The sequence below is a fragment of the Mesoplodon densirostris genome, chromosome 8 (genome assembly GCF_025265405.1).
Source record: "Mesoplodon densirostris isolate mMesDen1 chromosome 8, mMesDen1 primary haplotype, whole genome shotgun sequence".
In the NCBI taxonomy this organism is placed as follows: Eukaryota; Metazoa; Chordata; class Mammalia; order Artiodactyla; family Ziphiidae; genus Mesoplodon; species Mesoplodon densirostris.
The window spans coordinates 89,146,951-89,172,648 of NC_082668.1; the positions used below are offsets into that span (position 1 = coordinate 89,146,951).

At 44.7% G+C, this 25,698-nt stretch overlaps 1 protein-coding gene across 1 annotated transcript in view; it reads left to right on the top strand.

Moving 5' to 3' along the window:
- Positions 1-25,698, top strand: part of MYO3B (myosin IIIB) — a 381,433-nt gene that overhangs the window by 261,334 nt on the left and 94,401 nt on the right. Inside the window, exons 26-29 of the mRNA XM_060106164.1 lie at positions 715-877; positions 2,197-2,277; positions 15,316-15,417; positions 20,100-20,202. Of these exons, the coding sequence (XP_059962147.1) occupies positions 715-877; positions 2,197-2,277; positions 15,316-15,417; positions 20,100-20,202 (449 nt within the window). The remainder of the gene's footprint in view (positions 1-714; positions 878-2,196; positions 2,278-15,315; positions 15,418-20,099; positions 20,203-25,698) is intronic.

Genomic DNA, 25,698 nt, shown 5'->3' on the forward strand with positions numbered 1-25,698 from the left:
TTAGCATTTCTAGAATGAGATCTTTGAGCTCATTTTCAAATGTCCCTTCTTCAATGCTGCTTATTCCAGCACCGCAGGCAAATACACAAATTATACGAATGACAATGAGTATCTTTTATAGTTTTGTCCATTTTTTTTAGACTCGTGATATTTCCTGCCCACTCTGATTAGTAGTCTCATCATGTCTAGCTTTTCATTCAGGGGAACATCATGTCCCTGCAGGCTCCCAGGTTTTTATGGTCCGCTCTGAATTGCCCTACAAAGCCAGCCTTCGCCTGAGCGTGGATGGCGACACTGCTCCACCTCAGCAGAAATAATTAGATCACTGTGGGTCATCCAGGCCCCAATCCCTCTGAACCTCTGTTGGCCGTGGGTCAGTTTTGTTGGTTAGCACCTCCACCAGAGCTGTGGAGAAAGAGATCAAGCTGAGAGAATGGAACTCATGGCAAAACTGAGGCTGGCCTGGAGAACATTTAGGATCTCCTAAACCCCTGTTAACTTCATCGTCTGTTTATATCAGTAGTCCCACATAGGCTGGACCTTAGAAGGGGAATTGTATTTGCTTCCAAGAAGTCAGTAATGTGAGCATAAATCAAGTCACTGTAAACTTTATTTAGATGATGCTTTTAATATTTACGTTAAGAATATGTTGGAGCAGAGTGAGTTTCTGTTTGGGAGCCCACACGGAATGCTAAAACTGATGTCTCATTTCAGGTTTTCCTCAAGTATTACCATATTGAGCAGTTAAATTTGCTACTGCGGGAAGTCATAGGCAGAGTGGCTGTGCTGCAGGCCCATGTCAAGGGGTGGCTTGGAGCCAGGAGATACAAAAGAGTCAGAGAGAAGAGAGAGAAGGGGGCCGTTGCCATCCAGTCAGGTAAACGGTCCTGAATCTTGGCATTTCATTAAGTACTTGAGGCCACTCTCCTATTGCTTCCTTCTCCTCCCTCCGTTCCTTCCTTCTTCTTTCCTTTCTTCCTGGCTTCAGCAAAGATTTAGCGAGTATCTACTGCAGGCCAAACCTTGTGCTAGGTCCTGGGGATATAGCTGTGAGCAAGACCATCATGGTCCCTAACCTCCAGGTAAGCAAACAAGCCGTCCCTACCTGAGGCAAGATAGAGGGGATAGCAGTGGATGGATGTAAAACCCACATCACACAGACGTGTGCCTCAGCTCCCAGATGCACCACATAATATACACTTCAGGTCCATTACCAGGTTTTCAACATCAGAATTGCTACTGCCACGTCCAGGAGGCTTTTCTACCCCAGACAGAGCTTGTAAACCAAGGGAACAAATCACTAGGCTCTGTCATACGCCCAGCCCAGTCAGTGCCTCTTTACATACACGTGTGTCATTTGTGCTACAAACAGCATTTGAGTTCCTGTGCTATCTCGAGTGGTTGTGAAAGCCCCAGGTCTTGAACACAGTAGATGAATTCCTTTGTGTTTTCATAACCCAGCATCATAATGTCCACTCCGGACTTCATGACCTCACTCAGACTGGAGAGCTGTGGTGCTCAGGGCGGGAACGAAAAGGAGAGCCGGTCATGCTCCTGCTGGCAGCTCAGTGCCCTGGTTCTCTGTCTGAAGGACTTAACACCCCGCCCCCTGCCTCCAGGTTCCCTTTTCCTTTCTCTTCTTTTCTGCATCCACTTCCCATGCCTTTTCCCTTCCTATCACATGCATTCCCTCCCTGAGCACAGTTCTGCACATAGTCCACCCTCACCAAATGTAACTGTGATGCTACTAATCATTATTATTTATTTTTCTCTCCTTCAACTTTCATGTTTATTCCTTCCTCCCAATAAAAAATATGGAGTGGGTTGGGCTACTTCAGTCCTCTCCCAGCCCCCAAGTCCTGAAGACAGAGCTTCCTCCATGGATTGGAATGACAGGGACCCACCTCACCTAGACAGGGGTCGCAAGTGATTCATAAGTGGAATCCAGAGGGCTCTGGAAACTCACTGCCTGAACCAAAATAACTCCTTATCAAGAAGCATCTCGGAGGCCAAGCTGAGAGTACAGAGAGGCCCCTCTTCCCCACCATCACTCACGTAGCTCTGCTTATTTTGTTCAGTGAGAAAGTAGGAGGGAGGAGGAGAGGGGTAATAGATTGGAGGGAAAACAGCTTATATCAATTCTCTGGCACATTCTTAAATTAATGTCATTCCTAGCACATGGTTTTATATTTTTAGCCTGGAGAGGATATGATGCTCGGAGGAAATTTAAGAAAATAAGCAACAGAAGGAGTGAGTCTGCTGTTCATATTCAAGCAGGTAATTAAAACATCATTTTCATAGTGTCCACTTGGAAATATTCTGTGATTAAGTTCATATGAGTTTCAAAAAGCTGAAATGTTAATAATTCAGGAGCACTGGCATAGGAGTCAAGAGTTCTAGTGAGGGAGGGTTCTAGTGCTTGTTCTGATGCACACCCCCACCATGTGAGAATTGGCTGCATGCCATACTTGGCTAAGGATGCTCCAAGTAGGTACCCTTGTATTCCAAATTTTATGGAATACAAGAGAAGGAAAATGAGGCACAGAGAAGTGAAGTAACTTGTCCATGATCATACAGCTAGTCAGTGACAGAGCCAGAATTCGTTCACAGGCAGTTTGGATAGATTCCACTTTGCATACTGCCAACTGAACAAATCCCTTTCCCTCTTGAAGTCACCCGTCCCTCGTCTGTGAGCAGGAGCATTGGCTAAAAAGGTCTAAAGGACGTCTTCCAACCTTGGAGTTCTCTGGTATCACAGAGAATTGGTATCACAGAGATAGGAACAGCTCAGGGACTTTCCTGGCTAACTGAGTTTCCCACACCCAGACCTGTATGTGGCTAAGGCAGTCCTTTGGGCCCTACAGGGTGAGGGCACTGTGGCTCAGCTTGTGGCTGCCTGAGCACCTCGAGCTCTGGTGCCTGGCTCCCAGGTCATTCTGCTCTTCTGCAAATGGCAGTACCCACGGTGGCTGCGAGGCCCGGCTCCCTCTGTCATTTGGAGCTGCATGTGCCTAATTGAGGCCCTGGAAGAAACAGGCCACAGAGCACACCAGGAGCTCCTAGAGCACAAGAAATTGGAGACAGAATGAGAGAGAAGTGGCCAGTCCAGTGGACTGAGCAGCAGGGAGAGGGAGAGGGTTTCAGATACTGCCACGCATGAAGCAAACGTTTAAATAAAACAGCTGCAACCTTTTCGAGGAGGTCCCTGCCCAGAGCCTGGCTCCAGGGACACTCCTCAGAACTCTCTGGCCCGGTACAGACCTGACAACTTCATTCAAAACCAAAATATCTGGGAGGAAGGGGTGTCATTTAAATCCAAATGTGTAACTTTTAACACCATCCCCTAGGAATTCTAAGCTCTACAACTTCAAAGCATCAGGAAGAAGGATGCAATTCTAGTTGCAGCTTAAGAAAGACAACTCAAAGTGCGTTTTTTTCTCTACCTCCCCACTGCCCAACACACACACACAGTACTCCCCACCCCTGCCCCCGCCATTAAGAGAGGATGCTGGACTGATCTTGCCGTTTGGCCCAAAGCCCAACATACATTTTCAAATAAAAACTTTGAGCTTATGTATTGTTGAGCCACTGATCATAAATAAAGTATGTGGGATCATAAATCAAATTTTCTCTCTCTGAAAATCATCTTTAGAGGGCTCCCTGTTTGCACTCTGTTATTACCAAGTGAACACTGCATAAAAACAGACAAGTAGGCAGCCTCATCACATCAGGACAGTCAGGATTTCATCTCTTCAGTGCAGCACCTATGGGATAGGTACCATGGGAGGGTACTTTTGTTTCATGGGACCACAGAGACCACGTTTCTTTAAGGAGCTTCCTCTTGTTGTTTCTTTTTTTCTTTTAGCCTTGCAGGCACCCCCCTTCTTAGCCTGGCAGCCATCGCTCCTGCTTATCAAGTGGCATCGGGAGCTTCTGAGTCCGCAGGGGCTTAGGCAGGCATGTAGTCATTGAGGGTGGTACTCACGCCACCTTGCCCTCTTGGCAGGAGAGTGTGGCAGCCAGAGCAAAAGCAGGCAGCGTCATTTTGCCCTTCAGCCAACACCATGGACAGGAACTGAGGTGCTGGTTCGGTGTTAGTGGTAAAGATACTTAGATAGGGTAACAACATTTGCAATTTTATGGGCAGTTTACTTTTACTTGAGAATGTTTTCCTTATCTTTAGAGTCAAAGGCAATGTGTTGATCTAAAAAGCAAAGCAACTCATCCCAAAGTCTCTGTTTCAGGGTGTGCACTTCCCAAAGCATAATCCTCTCATTCCAAGCTCTTCTTCGTGACACTAAGACATTTCAAGTAGAACAAGCCCCAAACATAGGGGTGCTCTTACTTTTGAAGCCTGCAGAAGTGGCTTAGGGATGTTATCATAACGCAACCGTTTCTGGATATTTTCTAAGGTTATTCTGTAATTTATTATTTTTTCAACAAATCATTTCATTTGAAATTTAGATTCTGTGCTATGTGTTTGTTTATATTTCAAGTTCTGGCTGATAGTCTTTTTTTTTTTTTAATCATGTTGCTGAGCTATGTTATATAGTTTTAAAAGAACAGCCCTTGAAATTTAGGAAGCATTTGGCCTACATGTTGCTACAGAGCAGCACATATTGAAATTTGTTTTCCTTTCATCTCCTTCCCAATAAAAGCAGCCGCGCGGCTTATCCCTTTAGCTTCCTCAGAACTTCCTTTCAGAATTCCCGATCTATTACGGCACATTCACATACCAGAAACAAGATGCCTTTTCATGCTGTCAACCTTTTTCATCTGAAATGTAAATTAATTCTTGCTGGTATGCCTTGACAGAGATCAAAGTCGAGGTATTAACCTTCCCGGGCTTTCTCCAGGAATCCGTCCCCAGGACCGGGCTGCTGTTGTTAGGAGGCCGGTGTCCCCATTACGGGCCCTCCTCCAGGCAGTCCTCGGCCTAGGTGCCGCCATCTCAAAGGCCCAGGGTCCTTTTGGAAGTGACCTCATCAGTACTTTAAAGCAGGTGAGGAATGATCTGCCTGGCTAGTCTTGGGAGAGATGAGCCTTCTCATTTGAATTGTGGGCCCTTCTCTCAGATTCCTGGAGCTTGTTAAGTGGTTCTGACAGCTAGTGATCTGGGTGTGATACAGGGAGGGACAGGGCTCCAGATTGGAAACCTCTCCCTTTGCTCCATGGGTCTTTTCTTGCCTGTGAGTCTTTGAGGTAGGCCACATTTGCATTTTCAAAATAAACAGATGCCTTTCAAATACATGAGCTGGTGGTCTTAAGATCTCTGTGGGCCCGAAACTGTTCACCAGCCAGGGAGCAATGCTGGAAGAGAAAACAAACGGGAAAACACGCCTGGCACATGCGCACATGTTTCCTGTGCGCAGAACATTATGCCGGCAATAAAGGGCCTTTGTGAGATGTGGGGTCGCAGGGAGAGAGCTAGCTGGGGATCTGGGCAAAAGTATCCTTTATCAGTTTCTTTTTTTGGCGGGGAGGGAAACCACTTTGAATGTCACCTTGGTGAGAAGTGGCATGCTTCATTGTGTTTTTATTATTGATTAATGCTGATAATAGGCTCTTACCATAGGAAAACACACTCCTTTAAACACCAAAGAATTTTAAAAATGTACTTTTTTAATCAGAAAAATAATCGAGCACCTATTAGTGTTCAGATACATGGGGTATTCTAAGTAAAAACTATTAGTTGTATGTCATCCCATCACTAATCTGGTTTTTTTTTTTTCCGAGTTTCTAGTGTTTTTTTTTTTTTTTTTTTATTGGAGTACAGTTGATTTACAATGTTGTGTTAGTTTTGGGTGTACAGCAAAGTGAATCGGTTATACATATACATATATCCACTCTTTTTAAGATTCTTTTCCCATATAGGTCATTCGACAGTATTGAGTAGAGTTCTCTGTGCTATACAGTAGGTCCTTATTAGTCATCTAACTAATCTATTATTTTTTTAAATGAATTCTTAAGTTTCAGAAAGTGGATATAACTAGATTTTGTCAACTAAAATTGCATACCTTCCTCAGTAAATACTATCAAAACAAACAACCTGCAGGGAGTCTTAAAAAATATCTACAGTGTCTCAGTCTTTTAAGTTTTTGAAAGCACAATTTTAAAAAATTGCCCCTCTAATTCAAAATCTTTTTTTAAGCGAGAGCAAAGTGCTGGGCTCCCCATGTCACAGGGGAAAAGCCTCAAGTAGGTGACAGTGGAGCCCTAGAGGCTGGGAAGGAACTGCAAAGAGTGTTTCCAGGAGGATCTGGCTTTTCCAGCCTCCCTTCCCGTCTGTCCCCCGCAGCCACCCCTGGAGCAGGAAGAACCCACTGGTTGATAGCACTTTTTCATCTCATTGCTTCAGCGCTGTGGAAATGGTCATTTTCTCTTTCTCTCTGTCCTCTGGCCAGCTTCCTACTTACCCCCCTCCTCGGTCCTCCGGGAGATAACAGCACTGAAATCTATGGCCGTTTCCCCCTCTGATGCCCTTTGGGGGGAGTGCTTTCTGGGGCGGCAACCTCAACCTTGCGGAGGCTGAGGGGGCCTCTTCCTTGAGCCTGTGAGCAGGCATTTTAAACCAGCTGCAGCTGGAACCTCTGGGCCACGCATCATGTGACTCCAGCCAATGGGAGTTGCTTTAAATGCAGCTTCCAGAGAGAAAAGCAAGCAGAGAATCCAGACAGCCTCTGCCCCTCCTCCAGGTTAACTTCTTTTAGAAACCCGACCCCTACATCACGTCGGAACCAAGTTTTTAGTGTTCAAAACTGCCTGAACTTTTCACTCTCTCAGGGTAAGGCCTCCTCCTGGTCTTTTCTAACTTTGAAAGGCTGGTTCCTTTAGCATTGCTGGTGGGTTGGCAATGACTAGGTGGTTACAATAATTTCCTAGAACGAGATTTCCACAAATATCCCTAGGTGCACAGGACAACTATATTGTAAATTCGGAAATTTCTTTCTTTCATTCACTTATTCAACTGTTTAAGTACCTGTTTTATGTTGGAGCTACTACCAAGATGAGCAATAGGATTTCATTTGGGGCCTCAAATTTTCCATCTTCAATACAGAGGGCTAAAAAACATTCTCTCCCTCAAATGGATGCTGTTTGTATAATCAGGTCCTCTATATTATGTCAACATTCAATGGAAGGGAGTTCTGTAAAACTCCAAAGAGTCAAAATCATTATAAAATATAGCTGAGGATATACACTGAAAATGGCCCATGCTTCTTGAAGGTGAAAATAATTAGGTAGATATTTTTCAGTCTGTCGAATCTGTGCATAAGCAGGTTGTTGATCACAAGCCAAACAGTAGAGGAAAGTCAAGCGAATGTACCATCGAGAGAATAGGTCCACTTTGAACAGACAGAAGGAAAGCAAGCCGCCCTTTGTCACTCCTTTATGCATCTGTATTTGTCATTCTACCTCTATTCCAATGTTTCTTTACTCACTCCATTTCTATCTCTTAGAAGGATTCCTGGTCATTTTGCACAAAAAAATATAACCCCTCAAAATGTGAGAGAAGACAGATTGTGAACTCTTCTTGGCAGGAGCCAGCTGCCTGTCCTTTTCTGGTGTTTTAGGCCATTTCCACACAATGTAAAGCAGCATCTAGGGGAAAGAATTAACTGGAGCATCTGAGCCTGAGGTGAACTGTCAACTCACACTAGCTCCACTGTCTTCTAAAGCTCTGCTTAACCAAAGGCAGGGTGCCCTTCAGGCTTACACAAGGGTCCTGCTGAGTCCACTTGCACTGTCTGGCTTTCTCTAACTCTCTGTAGATAAAGGTCTGTGGCTGGTTTCTGACAACCACAGGCATAACGTTTTGGAGGGGGAAATGTTTGGGGGGACAAGCATTGTGATTTACTTGGGGAAAATGTGCCTTGTCTGTGAGCAGGGTCAGGACATAGAGAGAGCCCCGGAAGCATGGCTTCAAGAAAGTGGTTTATAGCGGAGGGGAGGCCTGGCCGTAGCTTCAAGGTTTCTGTCGAGAAATGGGCTCTGCCAAACCTCAAGGGGCACAAGCAGTAGAATTCTTGCCATGAAATAACTTGTGATGCAAAGGCATGTCCTTTGCTGTGGAATCAAAGTATTGCCTATGTTAGAATTAAACACCCAGAGGGCAGGGTACTATTCACCTAATGCACAGAGAAGAAGCTGCAAAGCCAAAGTGGGTTTGATGTCCACTTGCCTGATATCCTACCGACATGGCATGGAAATGCTCAAGATGAAACTTTGGTGCAGCAGTTGGCACCCCAGGACTCAAGATTAAATTTCAGAGCAAGCCCATGGATAGAACCTCTTCAGTTTGGAATCGCTTCCTCCTTTATGGACCTCATGTAGAGCTCTAGAACCTGGCTGCAAAGAGGCAGTGCCCAAAATGGTATCCTTACCACTTCAACATTGAGTGAAGCAACAACTTTATGATCAGTAATAATTGATTAATAATGGTGTCAAAACCACACTCGAGTTGCCTTTATGTCTTTTAATGTTTTTTCACATAGAATCATAAAATGTGGGGCTTCCCTGGTGACGCAGTGGTTGAGAGTCCGCCTGCCAATGCAGGGGACACGAGTTCGTGCCCCGGTCTGGGAAGATCCCACATGCCACGGAGCGGCTGGGCCCGTGAGCCATGGCCGCTGAGCTTGTGCGTCCGGAGCCTGTGCTCCGCAACAGGAGAGGCCACAACAGTGAGAGGCCCGCGTACCGCAAAAAACAAAAACAAAAAAGAGAATCATAAAATGTGATATCACGTTTTCTAACCCTTATTAGTTATTGGGCTCTATCCAAGTTACAGTAAAGAAACATTCAGGGGAAAAATTAACTGTGCTATGGCAAGAATTATCAGGCTTTTTTCCTCAAAAGACTCCTGTGTGTACAAAGGCAGATTTTGTTTCCCCCTAAATAGATGAAACAGAAGCACAGAGAGTCTACATAAGTTGTCTCCCCTTATGTGTTACGTGAGCATAATGACTGGTATCAGAGCCCTCTTCTGAGTCTTTACCCAATGCTCTTTCTAGTAGAACATGCTCTACTAGATGGTTTCCATCTTGGATATGGCACATGGACATAGAGTACCAGTCAAAACTTTGGGGAGAGTTTTATATACCATCCTAAGCATGTGGACTTTGCAGTCAGAACTGCTGACTTCAAATCCTGGCTATACCACCATTTGTCATATGGTTTGGGAGAAATTGCTTAACTTCTGAGCTTTAGTTTCCTTAGCTATAAAGTGAGGCTTGTTAAGGTCTAATTCTCTGGACTGTTGTGAAGATGATAGCAGATAATATACCCAAAGCATCCTGCATGGGACCCGGCACATGGCAGATATTCAGTAAGTGTTAGTTTCCTCTCTGTTCCCCCTTCCTAAGTATGAACTTAACTTGAGGGGGAAAAAATTGTCTGTGAAATACTCTTCTATGATTAGAATAATAGTGTTATAACTTCAAAAAGATGAAACTATTTCTCTCACTTTTGGAGAAGAAAAATGGTACCTGTCAAATCTCAAATACAGTTACAATAAAGCCTTTATAAAAGAGAGAATTTTCCAAATCTTAACTTATGTCTTGCTTATCTGACAGGGAAAAATTAAAATACAACAATAGCATGTGAAAGATTTCAGGTGGTTTTGTTTTTATCAAGAGCTATTCTCCATCACGCTGAGAGCTTGGTTCATTTGTGTGGATACATTTTTCAGTGACCTCAGAATTGTTCCGACTTAGGTGGTGTGCTCCTGACATCATTTTTCCCACTCAGGGGTTTGAGGGCCTTCTGCAACTTGTTCTGTACAATAACAAGTCTCCTCCTCACCTCCTTCCAGAAGTCAGAAATTCTAAAATCCAGGAGTTAAATATCACTCAGATTTGCTGCTCTGCTGGTGTGGAAAGCAAGTCGCCTTTCAGATGTCTGAAGAGTTGGAAGATGTTGGTGAGCCTGTCACATTTAACCCACAGTGACGGGTGATTGGCAACATAACAACTGAGCGACAGCCATTTGGCCAAGAGTTCAAACCCCAACGTGAAGAGCCATTGCAGGATCACGGCTTGATTTGCTGTGGCCATGAAGTCTGAATCACCCAGCACAGAGGCAGAGGCAGAGGTGACAGCTGGTAGCCATTCTCATCAATAAAGTTGTGACGAGTGAGATGTACAAGCGACCAGAGCCTGCTAATTTCATAGACTTTGAGCCAAGTGCTTAGTGTCAAAACCAGCTATGGTCAGTGATGCAAACGATTGTGAAGGGTCCCTCGTCAACAGCAAGGCTTTCCTCACCAGACTCTCCTCCTAGTGGGTTAGAAGCAATTGCATCCTGCTGTCCAAGAACAATCCAGTTTGAGGATAAGGAGGACTTATCCTTCTATTTTTTTTAAATTCTGGTAACTTTTTGCAAGTCAGATTTATTGAGGTATAATTTATACAGAGTAAAACTCAGTTTGATAAAATTGGATGAACACATATAGTCAGGTAACCCCCTCCACAATCAAGAAAAGGAACGTTTCCAAAAGTTCTCTCATGCCCCTTCTGTCGTCCATCCCTTCCCCACCCCCAGCTACTGGTGACCACTAATGGTTTTCCTGTCCCTGTAATTTTACATTTTCCAAAATGTCATATAAATGGAGTCATAGAGTATGTAGATATTTGCGTCTGGCTTCTTTCACTTATCATAATGCTTTTGAGAGTCATCAGTGTTGTTACATTTATCAGTAGTTTGTTCTTTTTCATTGCTGAGCTGAATTCTGGTCTGTGGATGTACCACGGTTGTGTCCATTTACCAGCTAAAGGACACTTGTTTCCAGTTCCTGTGATTATCAATAAAGCTACTATAAACTTTCAGAAATTTGTCTTTTTAAGAAAAATTTAGAGGAAAGTAAATAACTTCGTTTTCTAAGAAGCCAGAATGATCCTAGAGGTAAGAGTTGTTTCCTTCTTGATTAACCAATAGAAATGCTTATTTTTATAACATCTTATACTTTTTGCATGGCAATTTACAATTCATACATTCATGCAAAGGACTTCCACTAACCTTATTCCTGTAATTATCATAGTAACCCTGAGAGGTAGGTTAGGGATTTTATCCCATTTTACAGATTGTGGCTAAGAAACCTCCCGCAATTCAGACTCCTGACTCCTGATCTGCTGTCCTTCCCCCCAAACATTCTGAACATCCTGTCTATAAAGAACACTCTGCTGGATGCTTTGGGGGTGGTCACAAAAACAAAAGTTTTGCCTTTTTTTTCCCCTTAAAAAGAGAGGAAGACAGTCTGATGCTCCACATCATACATCATCAGGGAAATACAAATTAAAACACTGGTGAGATACCACTATTTACCTGTTAGAATAGCCAAAATCTGGAACACCGACAGCACCAAATGCTGGTGAGAATGTGGAGCAATAGGAGCTCTCATTCATTGCTGGTGGGAATGCAAAATGGTGCAGCCACTTTGGAAGAGAGTGTGGCGGTTTCTTATAAAACTAAACATGCTCTTACTGTATGATCCAGTAATCGTTCTTCTTGGTATTTCCCCAAAGGAGTTGAAAACTTGTGTCCACACAAAAACCTGCACAGATGCAGGCAGCTTTACTCTTAAGTGCCAAAACTTGGAAGTGACCAAGATGTCCTCCTGTAGGCGGATGGATAAACTGTGGCACATCCATACAACGGGATCGTTTTCAGCACTGAAAAAAAGTGAGCTATCAAGCCACAAAAGACATGAAGTAATCTTAAATGCATATTACTAAGTGAAAGAAGCCAACCTGAAAATGATACATACTGTATGATCCCAACCGTATGACATTCTGGAAAAGGCAAAACTATGGAGACAGTAAAAAGACCAGTAGTTGTCAGGGGGTGAGGAGCTGTGGGAAGGGATGAATAGGCAGAACACAGAGGATTTTTAGGGCAGTGGAAATACTCTGTATGGTACCATAATGGTGGATACATGTCATTATACTTTTGTCCAAACTCATAGAATGTACAGCACCAGGAGCAAGCTGTAATGTAAACTATGCAATTTGGGTAATTATGGGAAATTATGATGTGTCAATGTAGGTTCATCGATCGTAACAAAGGTACACTTGATGGGGGATGTTGATGATGGGGAGACTGTGTATGTATGGGGGCAGAGGGTTAGAGGAGATCTCTGTACCTTCCCCTCAATTTTGCTGTGAACCTAAAACTGCTCTAAAAATACACACTTTTTAACAAGGGGACACAGTCTCAGATGGAACCAGGACCAACACGCCTACCACAGCCTTGACAGGAGTACTAAGCTAGAGCCAACTAACACGGCCACAAGGAGCAAATGATCTATGACGCTCCCCCCCAAGTCCTTTTTGGAAACAAGCAGGGCATAAATTATAAGAAATGAATCCAACCTGAGGCTGCTGGGAGTCGGGAGAGAAGAGAGCGGCAGTCCCTAGAAGCTGGAATGGAAGAGAAATTCCTCAGTGATGCTCCAGGATAGGAAGGAAACTGACCTCTAGGGTGAGGGGAAGCCTCCCTCCTTAGCCTCCAAGTTAGAGAAAGCAGTTCCCAGACAAGACTTTCTTTGAACTCTGTCAAAGTTTGACTGGAATAATAACTGGAATTAAGTAGTGAAGAATCAAAGTGGAAAATGCTCTCATAGGCCTAAAATTACTAGACTTGTTTTGTGTGGTGGAGATGGAGGCCAGGGCTTCTGATGCAGCTGTAGGGGGGAGAAATGTGTCAATGAGATTCTATTCTTTAAGAATTCGACTTTGTGCTGCTTTTGGTGGCATTTGCCTGTTGGACCTCCAACAAGTTGGCCTCTTTAAGTTCTGATAAGATGGCTGCTGGCCAGCCGTCACTCCAGCCAGAAACCACAGGGTCCTCGCGCCATTGGCCCGCAGTGGTGAGGAGGGGAAGGCTGGGCTTCTGTGCCTCATCTTTATGCGCCCTCTCTGCCAGGTACAGTGGGCACCTTTGCCAGGTCCATGGTGAAGGCAGGAAAGCTTACCCAGCCTAGATCACCAACCAGGAAACCTACCCAGTGTCCCTGCTGGAAATAATGCCTGGGTCTGTCCTCTGGGTGGGTCATCAAACACCAGGCCAGGGCCTCCTTCTGCAGCGGCTAATCTGTGGGACCCTTAAAGGCCCAGGCATGTGAATGAAATAGTCTGAATTTTATTTCCATTTGTAAATTAAAAAATAGGACAGTGGAGGTTAATCATTTTTAAATGTTTAAATAAATGTGCTCTACCCTGTAATATTTAGGAATTCAGACTTTAGGGCAAAACTGCTTAGGTTTGAACCCTGTGTCTGCCATTCTCCAGCTGTGTGTGACTTTCCTGGGAAAATCATTTAACCTCCCTGTGCCTCAGTTTCCTCAGCTGTAAAATGGGAATAATAGTGGTCTCTGCCTTTTACAGTTCCTATGAGGATTAAATGAGTTAATTTTTATAAAGGGCTTAGGACACTGGATGGAACATCATAATTCATACATTTGTGTTTGTTAAATACAAACAATTGCCATTTCCCTAGCTCCTGTTCCTAGTTTTTCTCCCACCACCCCATCCCCACCTTGCCAGCCAATTCAAGCTGAATACACATACTTGATCTTTTTCTCCTCTTTCTTCTAGTTAAACCTTTAACATCCATCAGCTCCCCCTTCTCATATTATTGTAGTTTCCTAGGGCTACAAATTACCACAAACTTTGTAGTTTAAAACAACGGATATTGATTCTCTCACAGTTCAGGAGACTAGAAACCCAGAATCAAGGTGTCACTGAGGTTGGTTTCCACTGGAGGCTCTGAGGGAGAATCCTTTCCATACCCCTCTCCTAGCTCCTTCTGGGTCCTAGCAATCCTTGGCATCCCTTGGCTTGTTAGACCCATCACTTCACTCTCAGCTTCTGTTGTCACATGCATTCTCCCTGTGTCTTTCTGTGTCTTCACATGGCCTTCTTATAAGGATACTAATTGCTGGATTTAAGACCCACCGTAATCCAGCAGGGCCTCGTTTTAAACTAATTACATCTGCACAGACCCTATTTCCAAGTAAGGTCACACATTCTGAGGTTCCCGATAGATACCTCTTTTTATTCTCACTCTCTGTGTCAGAATGCAAGCTCCATGAGGGCAGGGACTGCGTGTGCCTCCTTAAGTATAGTCTGAGTTAGCCGGCATTAGTTAACACGGGAATGTTTACTGGGCCTCCATAAAGGAATGGAGAGAGATGGCTGGGTGGGAGAGCAATGCTTGAAGCAGGAGAGCCATCCAGAAAGAAGGAGAGAGATGGCATGAAAAAAACCACATCTGAGGAAATAAAGAAGGAGAAAGGTCAGAGATCCCAAATATTCTAATATGGTATATCTAGAAGCACTGTCGGCAGAACTGGAAACAGCCAGAGTTAGGAGGAGGTGCAGACGAGAGAGAAAACAGGGTCTAGATCACAGGCCAGGGAGAAGGGAGACGGGACAGAGTTAGGGTTGATGCCTAAGGGAAGAGGCCGAAGACGGTCTCCTCTGTGGAGAGGAGGCCCCGGTGGCAGGATGGTTTCTTCTAAAGCCAAGGGATCCAGTTGGAAAGGACCTGGTCTCTCCAGATACTTGAGGTGGTCTGAGATGTGGGGACATCTTCAACCCATTGTGACCTTGAGGGTCGTGGAGCATGGAAGAAGACATGGGACAGCCGGGAACATCCCTTTAGCACCTTTACACCCAAGCCATCAGCTGTCTTGGTAGAGAAGTATTTAGGCGTTCATCAATGCGAAGTAAGCTAAACTGGATGATGAAAAGCTGCAGTGGTGACATTCCTCGACTAAGAATTGCGTGTAGCCTGTTTTTTCCATGGCAGAGTAATTGACCGTTGACCCACAAAGGTCAGTGGACAGGACTGCATGACAGAAGAGGCCTGCCCTAGAGCAGACATTTGGAGGGAAGTAGGAGACCTGTCTCTCTTTTTACTCTCAGGCGGAAACTGAAAGGCAACAGGAAAGCCATCCAGTTGTCAAACCAGGAGCCCTGGCCTAGTACACGCATGACTCTATTTGTCTCCCAGCTCCCTATTTCACTAACGCAATCAGTGAGACAGAAAGGTTACCCAACCTACCCAATGTCACCAAACTAGTAGGGAGTCCAGCCAAGACAGCTACTAATTCTCCTGTTGCCTATAGTTGTGCCCTTTCACAACCACACTGTATTAAATCTTCAAAATAACACTAAACCCATGGGTGAGATTCATCACCTCAGAGCCTCAAACCATAAGAAAAGTGTGGGTTTCCCTAGCCACACTGTATCTCCCACTTTGGTAATTCGTCTAGGTGTAGGGCATAACCTAGAGAAGATTCTGTTTTGTTTCATTCCACAGGGAGCCCTTCAGACCAAAGCTGTGATCTACACGCCACTGTTGCAGGGAGCACCAGGGGAACTGCCCAGGTTCAAGACTACAGTGAGCCCGGCGACCACAAAGGTGAGGTCATTAGAGGTTTGGGATGGGTGTCCTGTATTTGTGGACACTCCAGAGAAGATTCCAGAGCTGGAAATGATCACCTGATATGGACCCTCTGTCGGGCATTCTTTTTTTTCCTACAGGTGACAGCTGATTAAATTCAGGGGCAGCCTTGCAGGGGACCCTGCAAGGTGATTTCACAGAAGGAGAGAGAGTAGACAGAGATAAGCTCAAGCCCTCCCTCCGCAGCTGTCCTGGGTGCCCAGTTACCTGTTCACTGGGGAAACGGGTCTAGTTGCAGCTCTCTGTACCAGCTGTCTCCCTTCCACCCATCCTCTTAGAGCAGACGCTGACATGTTTCTCTCTGATTTACCTTAAGACCTTCTGAAAGTTTAGCTTCTCAGGAAGCTCTTTCTGTGGTCCTGACACTGGAACATGTTGAGAACATTCATGGGGGGAAGGAACACTGTGGACAAGAAGTTAAAACTTGGGTATCTTGGGTATCTTCCCTTAATTACCATCATTGTAAAATGAGAGAATTGGACTAAATCAATGGTTTTCAAACATTAAAAAAATATTTTTTTTTCAGTTTGAAGTTTTTTTCAGTTTGAAGTTCCCTGGACTTCCGCTTGAAGAAGCAGCTATGATTTTTAAAAATATGACCTTTAACGTTAATGCTAGCATTGTATGGAAAGAGAAGCTGAGTTGCCCTGGATTTCACGGTAGAGTTTGTAGTTACAGTTTATCCGCCAGGCCCAGTAAGGAGGCTCTGGGCGCTTCCAGCTCCTTTGGAATCTGCTGCCCAGCCTAGGTTTCAAGAAAATACACAACTGGAGCTTTACCTGGGGGCAAGGAGGTTAGGGTGTGGGAAAAAAAGGAAAGGGAGAGCCCCAGGAGCAGCAGTGTTTCTTGAACTTGAGGAGACATGGAGGTGGAGACTGTGAGACACTTTTCATTTTCAAAAAAGGATGTCTAGCTCTTACAGACCTGCAGTCTAGACCCTTTCTCCCTAGCAGAAGTCAGAAATAGGAGTCTTCCTCTTGCAGTCAGCACGCAGGTATGTTTTCTTTGGCCAGACACAGAGTTTTTGTTATGTTTTTTTACAAAAACATTGAACCCGAATGTTTTCAGATGGGGTGTACGTCCTCTGGCTCGCCACAAACCCCACTACTCCCCACCCTCTGCCTGCTCATATTCGTGTTACCTGAGTGACCCCAAAGGCATTTTGAGTTTGTAACACTTGCTATGTTGTTTTCTTTCTTTTTTTTTTTTTTTTTCTCCTGATGGTCAAATGCTTTTTCATCCTATTTCAAAATGGTCCAGTGGAGGGCTTCCCTGGTGGCGCAGTGGTTGAGAGTCCGCCTGCCGATGCAGGGGACACGGGTTCGTGCCCCGGCCTGGGAAGATTCCACATGCCGTGGAGCGGCTGGGCCCGTGAGCCATGGCCGCTGACCCTGCGCGTCCGGAGCCTGTGCTCCGCAACAGGAGAGGCCACAACAGTGAGAGGTCCATGTACCACAAAAAAAAAAAAAAAAAAAAAAGATCCAGTGGAGAATTGGCTCAATTTTCCTGGGAAATACGAATGGCTCTAGAGTTCAGCCTGATTTTGGAAGGATTCAACTCCTCCAGAGAAGTCCCTCCCAGTATTTCTTTATTCCACTTAACCAGAATACTTAAGGATGCTTCCCTGAAGACAGGAGACCCATGTCTGGAGGAGCCTCTGTGGTCACACCTGCACATACCTCAAGTCTGATATTTTGTGAACGTTTCTGCTATTGAAGTTCATCATTTAGTTTTCTCAGCCATGTCACTGGTCTAATTCCTGTAACCTGATCTACTCACTGAGAATGAATCACCCTATTTTACTCTACTGTTTTTCTCCATAGCTCCATTTCTCCAATCTCCTTGTTTAACAATTAATTTGCCAGAGAGATGCCAGGTGATTCCAACTGTCACCAGACATATTTAACAATATTTTACAATTTAGGATTTTGCTTTGAACTCAATGGTTTGACAACCTCCTTCTTATTTTTTATTCATTAAAAGAAAAACTTTTAAAATTGAGGTATAATTGACCTACAACATTATGTTTGTGTCAGGTGTACAACATAATGATTACTTCCTTCTTATTTAAGTTTATCTCTTTACTCTGACCCAAATCCTTATCCCTGTTCTTCTGGCAGAGCTGGGAGATGGAGGGGCAGACTTCATCTAAGCTTTAATAAGAATATTCTGTAAGTTTCTGTTTGGTTTTTAAACTTCAAATAACTCTAAAAAATCAATATTTTGATGACTGAAGTGCAAGTGAATAAGAAACAAGGAATGGGTTTTCCCTTTAATTACACAAATAGAAACTCTATGGGTTGTTACTAGAAACCCAGGCAAAGTAACTGGGGGCATTTCGCTAAGCTGCAAATAAAGGTGTTACTGCCTTCTCTCTTCCTGGTAGTGGAAAGGGCACCTTCCTAAGGAGAGCCCCAAACCAAAAGGGGTTGGTGGTCTTTCCTAGCTTTGCTTGTGCTTCTTCTTCTCTGAATTGCTCCTTTTCATACTGAGGATCTCAAAATAGGTGCAGACAATAGCAACCTCAACTTCCCACATGGCAAGACCATCTAGGGTTTGATCAGTGAGTGGTAGCCCTTGGTGCTACTGAACTGGGCCAGAGAACAAGGTTAAAAATGAGTTGTGTCAGGCTTCCCTGGTGGCGCAGTGATTGAGAGTCCACCTGCCGATGCAGGGGACATGGGTTTGTGCCCCGGTCCAGGAAGATCCCACATGCCACGGAGCAGCTGGGCCCGTGAGCCATGGCCGCTGAGCCTGCGCGTCCGGAGCCTGTGCTCCACAAGGGGAGAGGCCAGAGCAGTGAGAGGCCCACGTACCACAAAAAAAAAAAAAAAAAAAAAAAAATGAGTTTTGTCGATTTTCCTCTTAATAAGGAAACAGATATTTGTGCCCCTGAAGTGAGCTTCTCTCTCTCTTTTTTTTTATGTCAATTCTTGATTTTATGCTGCTTATCACAGTATTACAAGTGAGCTTGGGCCAAACAATGTTTTAGAATCTCGGGGAGAGGAAACCTTCCTGGTCCTCTAACCAGAGGAGTTCATCTATCAAGAGAAGGCGGGGGAGGGGGGGGATCAGCTCATGAAATTCTAAAAGGCTATTTTTCTTGATTTCTCCTTTTTTTCCCCCTTCTTTTAATATTGTTGTTTCACTGTTTGGTCATAATGTTTGTGTGTGTGTGTGTGTAATAATAAAAATGTAATTATGTTCCATATAAAATTTTGTCTTTATCCTTTTGGTGTTTATAGCAATAGTAATAACAAAAACAGATGGTCTTATCTACCACTGATAGCGAAAAAGCATTACATTTCTTCTACACAAGAGATAAATATGCCTAAGGAACCAAACCAATAATGTAGAATCAGAGCATACTCTTTCCAGAATAGACAACACAAACAACAATTGATTTCCATATTTCTTTTTCTGTACTCCATTTTTGTTGTGTTATATGTTTCATCATTATAACATTAACCTTTTATATTTTATGTACCTTCCAAAATTTATCACAATTGGTAAATTTACAGATTATCTTCATTGGTTGTATTTTGGTTTGGATGTTTCTAGATGATCTGAAATAAGGATAGCAAATAGGTGTAGAGTCTCTTTACAACCCTAAAGGATTGGTAGTGACTACATGGAACTATGATTCTCAGCCTTGGCCACACTTTAAAATTATCTAGAGAGCTTTTTAAAAATGATGCCAACCGCACACCAGATCAGTTTCAGAATCTCTGGGAGTTGGGTTCAGGCATATTTAAAATCTTCGTGGGTGATTCTAATGTACAGCTAGGATTAAGAATTGTTGATCTGGAGCAGTGTCTCCCAAACTTCAACATGGATCCTGATTACCTCAAGGGCTTGTTAAAAACACATATTGCCAGTCTCCACCCCCGGACTTTCTGGTTCACTTAGGTCTGGGACCCAAGAATTTGCATTTCTAGCAAGTCTCGAGGCGATGTTGATGCTTCATGAGATGTGTTCTTGATTAGCCGTGATGATGTGGGGTCCATACTTTGAGAACCACTGATGTGAAACGTTGTGTTAGAAAGGAGCTTGAAGCCGAATGAAAGTTCAAGAGAGAGGGACCATGATTAGTCAGTCACGGCTGCCATGGTCACAGGAAGGAGGCAGTGTCTTTGTGACCCCCGACTCTTGAGAAACTCACCAGTAAGCTGTCCTCAATCACAATACAGAACTGAGTTCCTCCTGAAATGATTCCCTAGTTGCCATAATCCTAGCCATGTTGTGACAGTGTTTCTCCACCACTGTCCTCATCAGCGGGCAGCCCTGCCCAGCCCAGCTGGGAGTGGAGGCTGGTCTCCTAACTCTGTCTAGCACTGCACCATTCCAGCCACTATGTGCTGCTGCCCTCACCATCTCCCTCACCGTGGGGCTTCCAACCTGCCCACTCTTTATATCTGTTGTCAAAGAGAGGTAGCTTGTTTTCCTATAGATGAGTCATTTTATCCAGTTTGCTGGCAAGGCCTGTAATCACAGAACAGGTCAGTTTTGATGAGGTGTCCTAGACAAAGGCTGCAGAAAGGGAGCAGCACGAGGACGGGGAGACAGGTGCGGCAGAGAGTAAACCCTGCCTACTTCTGAGTTTATCCTTAGTCTCTAAATACTCATTTGCTTTCTCTCAGTTCTGAGGGGCTCTATCGATCATAAAAGCAGTCCACAAGCAGAATCCAGCAATGGCCGTGCAAAGACTTCAAGCAACTCTCCTGCTATCGCTGAGAAAGATCGGTGAGTCTTATCCATAAGATTTCATTCCAATGGATAATGAAACAACAGTATTTCTTACACTTTGTTCTTTTGGTGAGTTGGAGAGAGTGGAGCCAAAAAGTATTGCCTATCAGATTCTTCCATGTCAGAGGTCATTACTCTGTGGGCAAAAGTCTTTGTTCCACAGGGCAACCTGACTACAACCCTCTCTTGTGGGTTCTCCTCGTGGTGAAACCTGTACTTGGCCTCATTAGGTTAAAGCAGTGGTTCTCAACTGGGGGCAGTTTTGCCCCTCTCCCCCTCTCCTTCTGGGGACATGTCTGGTTGTCACAACTTTTCTCAGAGGGGCTTGTGCTAAGGGCATCTAGTGGGTAGAGGCCAGGGATGCTGCTACACATCCTACAGTACATAGGACAGGCCTCCACAGCAAAGAATTGCTTAGCCTAAGAAGGCAATAGGCCTGAGGTTAAACAAAACTGTGGGCTTAAGCTAATGCAAAAAGGGTGTATCATTTTTATTACAAGTTTACTCCAGGATTTTGGAGAAATAAGCAGGCCATTAGAAAGTTCTTCACATATTTTCACCTGGAAAAAGAGGTGGCCTTGATTTATAACTTTTAAAAATAATTCTTAATTTTTTGAGACATCTTATTAATATTTTTGAAACTTGACAAATTAAATTCTCAGTCCTTCACTAGTGGTCTCAAATTGCTCGAGCTGCTTTCAAAGTAGACTAAAGTTGTCTCTCGGTAGCCACGGGCATTGGTTCCAGGAGCCCCCACGGGCACCAAAACTTGCAGATGCTCAAGTCCCTTATATATAAAATGTCACGGTAGAGTCTGCCCTCCATATCCATGGGTTTCCCAATCGCAAATTCAACCAACCTTGGATATGCGCGAAACCCACGCATATGGAGGGCAGATTGTCCTTCCCTAAATAGTCAGAATAGCTTATTTAAGGGTACTTGATGAAATAGTATAGACCTAACATCTCATTTTAGAATAACAAAGTTTAGAATTTCCGTTGCAGCAGAAAGACCACTGAACTTGGCAGGTGGAAGACTTGGGTTCTGGTCCTAAAGCTAGCATTTTCCAGCTCTTTGATCTTGGCCACGTCAGTGAACCAGTTTGGGAAATGGCTCCAGCCCCAGCCTGACTGCCGTCAACCTCAGCTGATGACTAACTTTACTCAGAATATCAGGACAGTGCTGTGAGCAACGTCCACTTCCCTTCCCTCCACCTTAGAATCGCTCCTTCTGTTCAGCTGTCCTTTCTTCCTTCACTCCCATCTCAAAAGACCGTAGATTCCCTCCCTGGCTCACCCCTCTGTGGTGTCCCTGCCCCCCCAGGCCCTGCCATCATCAGGTAGCCCAGCCCCTCCTGCCACCTCTTCTCTTTCTGCCGCCTCTTCCCCTTTTGCTGATTCCTCTCCCCATTCTAACAAAAGCCTGCCCTTGGCCCTGTCACTCCCTCTTCTTATTTGACCATCAGATTTCCTCAGACTGACATCATCAAGCTCAGTTGCCTCATTCCGTCACCAACCCCTCCCTCCCTAAACCTGAAATCTGATCTGTGCCCTCACCACATCCCTCAAACAATCCTTGGGAAGCTCAGCTCCCAGTCACAGGAGCCTCATATTCATCAGGCTCTACATCTCTCAGTGCCATGTGCTGTGCTTTCCTTGGACCGGACTCTTCCGTGGGTTTCTACAGCACCGCGGTCCTCAGCTTCTTTCTCCAAGACGTACTCCGTCTTTATCCTCCTTCTCTTCCACCCACCTTGAAATGTAGACAGTTCTCCAAATCCTTGACTGTCATCTTTCTGTACTTCTCCCCTGGGTGATATCCTCTCTCACTAGTGTATTCTGGTGCCAACTCTCAGATGAGTGAGTGTGACTATCAGATCTCTCTTCTGAGCTCCACACTCCTACACCCACCTCCTGTTGCCCATGGATTCCTGATCCACATACCAGAGCCTCAATAGAAAAGTCCACCAAGCACCTCCCCTGGCTCACCTGACCTTGCCACTTCTGTCAGTGCTCTCTTGTGACCTGGTCTTCAAACCTGGTGCTCATTTTTGATCCCTACCTCTCACTTAACCCCATTCCAGTCACTTTCTTATCATCCTCCCTGGCCCAGGCCTACGTCTGTCTCTGTCTTTCTCTCCACTCGCTCCTCTTTACAGACCAGCTCTCATTTCTGACACCTGATCAATTGTCCTAAAGCTACTCTGACTTTTCAAAGAACGTTAATGGCTTCCCATTTTAGACCAAAAGAGGTTCAGACTCCTCGGTCTGCTATTGCAAGCCCCTCCCTGTCTCGCTCCAGTTTGTCCTCCAGACTCACCTCCTGTATGACCCTATATGCACCCTCAGGCTACCTGGAGTCAGACTTCATATTGTTCCTACCAATGTACCTACTTCTGTTCTCTCTTCCTACTCCTTTCTGTTCAGTTCTTACCTATTTCATCAAGATGCATCATCATATCCCTTTCTTCCACAGAGAACTTAATTCTCTCTAACACCCCTTAGTCCATTTATGACAGTACTACCCAACGTGCTGGTTCACAACAAAATAATGAGCTGTGTCCAAATGTAAATCAATCCACTGCTTTCTTCATCAAAGTTTTGTCACCAACCCCCCCCCAAATACACACACACACACACACACACACACACACACACACACGTAATCTCAGCCAAATGAAACAAGATACTTGGTAATGATTTGAATCGATTTGCATTCTGGTACTAGCCCTTACGACATTGTGAGTGGTAACATTCACAGACTGTGTCCTCAGACCACACTTTGGTGTATCACTCTCTGTGGCTCTTCCTGTTTTTGCCTGGTGTTGTGGTTGACCATGTGCTAGCAGGTCAGCTTCTCAAGGGTGAGGGCTGAGTCTTCATTCTTCCTATTTCCAGTACATGCAGTGGGTCTCAATAAGTTAGTCAAGCTGACTTCCAAGACCACTCTTCAGAATTCAGATTTTTATGAAAGAAATGTTCTTCCTCCTCAATCTTTAAGTGGTGGTGGCAACAACAGGATCCAGAATAACACATCAGATAGTGTTTCAGGATATCCCTGCCCCAGGGGGCTGGGGGCTCATTTTTCCCACTGTGTTTGATAGTCCCCTCAATGCCCTGTGGATGGATCAAGTCAGGGATTGAAAGGAAGGAAATCTTGGGGGGTGGGGGGTGGGCAGGCAGAGCATAATGAGAAGAGAACTGGGTCATGCCAATGGTGATGCTCTCAGCGGCAAGTAACAGAACTCAATAGATTCAAGGATCCCTCAGGATAAGAGGTCCAAAGAGAGAAGTTCCAGTGCTGGGTCTGCCACTCAGGGATGTGGACACAGGCTCCTTCCATCTCTTTCCTCTGCTATCTCAGCACGTCAGTGATACCCCCACTTATGGGCACAAGGTGGCTGAAGCAGTGTGCTAAGTATCACTTGTTCACATAGCATTGTCCAAAGCAGGAAAGAAGAGATGGATGGAAAGGGGCCTCTCCTCAGGAATCTCTCTCTGCTTGTTAGGAGGGAGACCTTTCCCAGAAGTCCCCAGGACATTCCCATCCCATCTCATCAGCCAGAATTTGCAGAGGTGGCTCCATAGGGGAGCTGCAAGGGAGGCTGGGAAAGTGAGCATTTTCACCTTCTTCAAGAGAAAGTACTCAAAGAATAAAGGGGTTGGAGAAGCAACCAGCAAAGTTTTCCAGAAGAGTCCTGAAGGGGTAGTGATAGGAGCAGATAAGTACTGGGGAATGATGGAGGAAAGGCAAAATCAGAGGAAGAGTTTATAAGGAAGACCCAGACATGACAAGAAATACTGTGAGGATAGTACGACAGGGACGTGTTGAGGTCACCCAACATTTATGGCGATGGCAAGTCTTTCCCACAATTATCTCACATAACTCACACACGGGTCTTTTGGGTGGCGTTCTTGATGAGTAAACTGAACATGGGGAAGGCTAATGAAGTAGCTCCCAAATGCTGGACCAGAGATGAGTGCTGGGTTGGAGGCATCAGATTTACCTACTCCTGCCCCAGTCAGCTAGCATGGGGGTCACCCAGTGTCACAGAAAGTAAATGGCAGGTCTGGGGTTTGAATCTGGATCTTCTGTCTCCAACAGTAATAACAACTAATATTTGATATTTGTTAACAACTTCCTGGGCACTATGCTAAGTGTTTCACATGCATGATTCTTTTTAATCCTCATAACAACCCTATGGGAGAAGTGCATATTATATTGGATTGGCCAAAAAGTTTGTTCAGGTTTTTCAGTAAGATGTTACCCAATATAATTTCTGACATTTAGAGAGTACAAGGAACTTGCCATTGTCACCTAGTCAGTAAAGTGACAGAGTAAAGATTTGAACACAGGTCTTCTAACTCCAGGGCCCACACTTATAACCAGTACATTCTGCTGCCTCTCTGGGGTTCCAAATGCCTAGCCCAGGGCCTTTTCTATTCTGTGTTCTCTATAACTGTCATTGCAGCAAAACTTCTTTTTCTTTATTTTTTATACAGCAGGTTCTTATTAGTTACCTACTTTATACATATTAGTGTATACATGTCAATCCCAATCTCCCAATTCGTCCCACCACAACCACCCACCCCCTGCCCGCCACTTTTCCCCCTTGGTGTCCATACGTTTGTTCCCTACATCTGTGTCTCTATTTCTGCCTTGCAAACCAGTTCATCTGTACATTTTTCTAGATTCCACATGTATGCGTCAATATACGATATTTGTTTTTCTCTTTCTGACTTACTTCACTCTTATGACTATCTCTGTGTTCATCCACGTCTCTACAAATGACCCAATTTCATTCCTTTTTATGGCTGAGTAGTATTCCATTATATATATGTACCCATCTTAAATCATAGCCAGCTAAGGAGTAAACTCTGATCAGCATCAAACTCTTACCCTGTGATTGGTGGAGAAGATTCCAGCACCAAATCTTGGGAGAAAGCCACTGGCCTCATGGGAAAGGTGTTCCCATGGGTGCATGGTGGGGCAGGGCTCACTTGGCTGGGGAGAAGGAAGCCTCACGCTGCAAGTCGAAGTCAGTGGTTGGCCTGGTGCTTCTCTGCTCCTTCCTTCCTGTGTGAGCCCATAACTGTGTACAGTGAATGACAGGATGGAAGTAGTCTTTTATGTCGGGGGGCTTTGCTCCCTTGATGGTAATCCTCCATTTTAATTCTGATAAGTACAATAGTGAGGATTACGCCCCTTAGCCCCTAATTTAATTTGGCCTGCGTATGGCAAAGCTCTCACAATGCTTTTATTTGACGTTCTTTAGTACAGCTAGCCTGTTGTTGTGTAAAAAGAAGTCCCTATGAGGGAGGCAGGAGATTGATCTTACTGGTGCAGATGTTGTTTTTTTTTTTTTTTTTCTTTTTGCGGTATGTGGGCCTCTCACTGTTGTGGCCTCTCCCGTTGCGGAGCACAGGCTCCGGATGCGCAGGCCCAGCGGCCATGGCTCACGGGCCCAGCCGCTCCGCGGCATATGGGATCCTC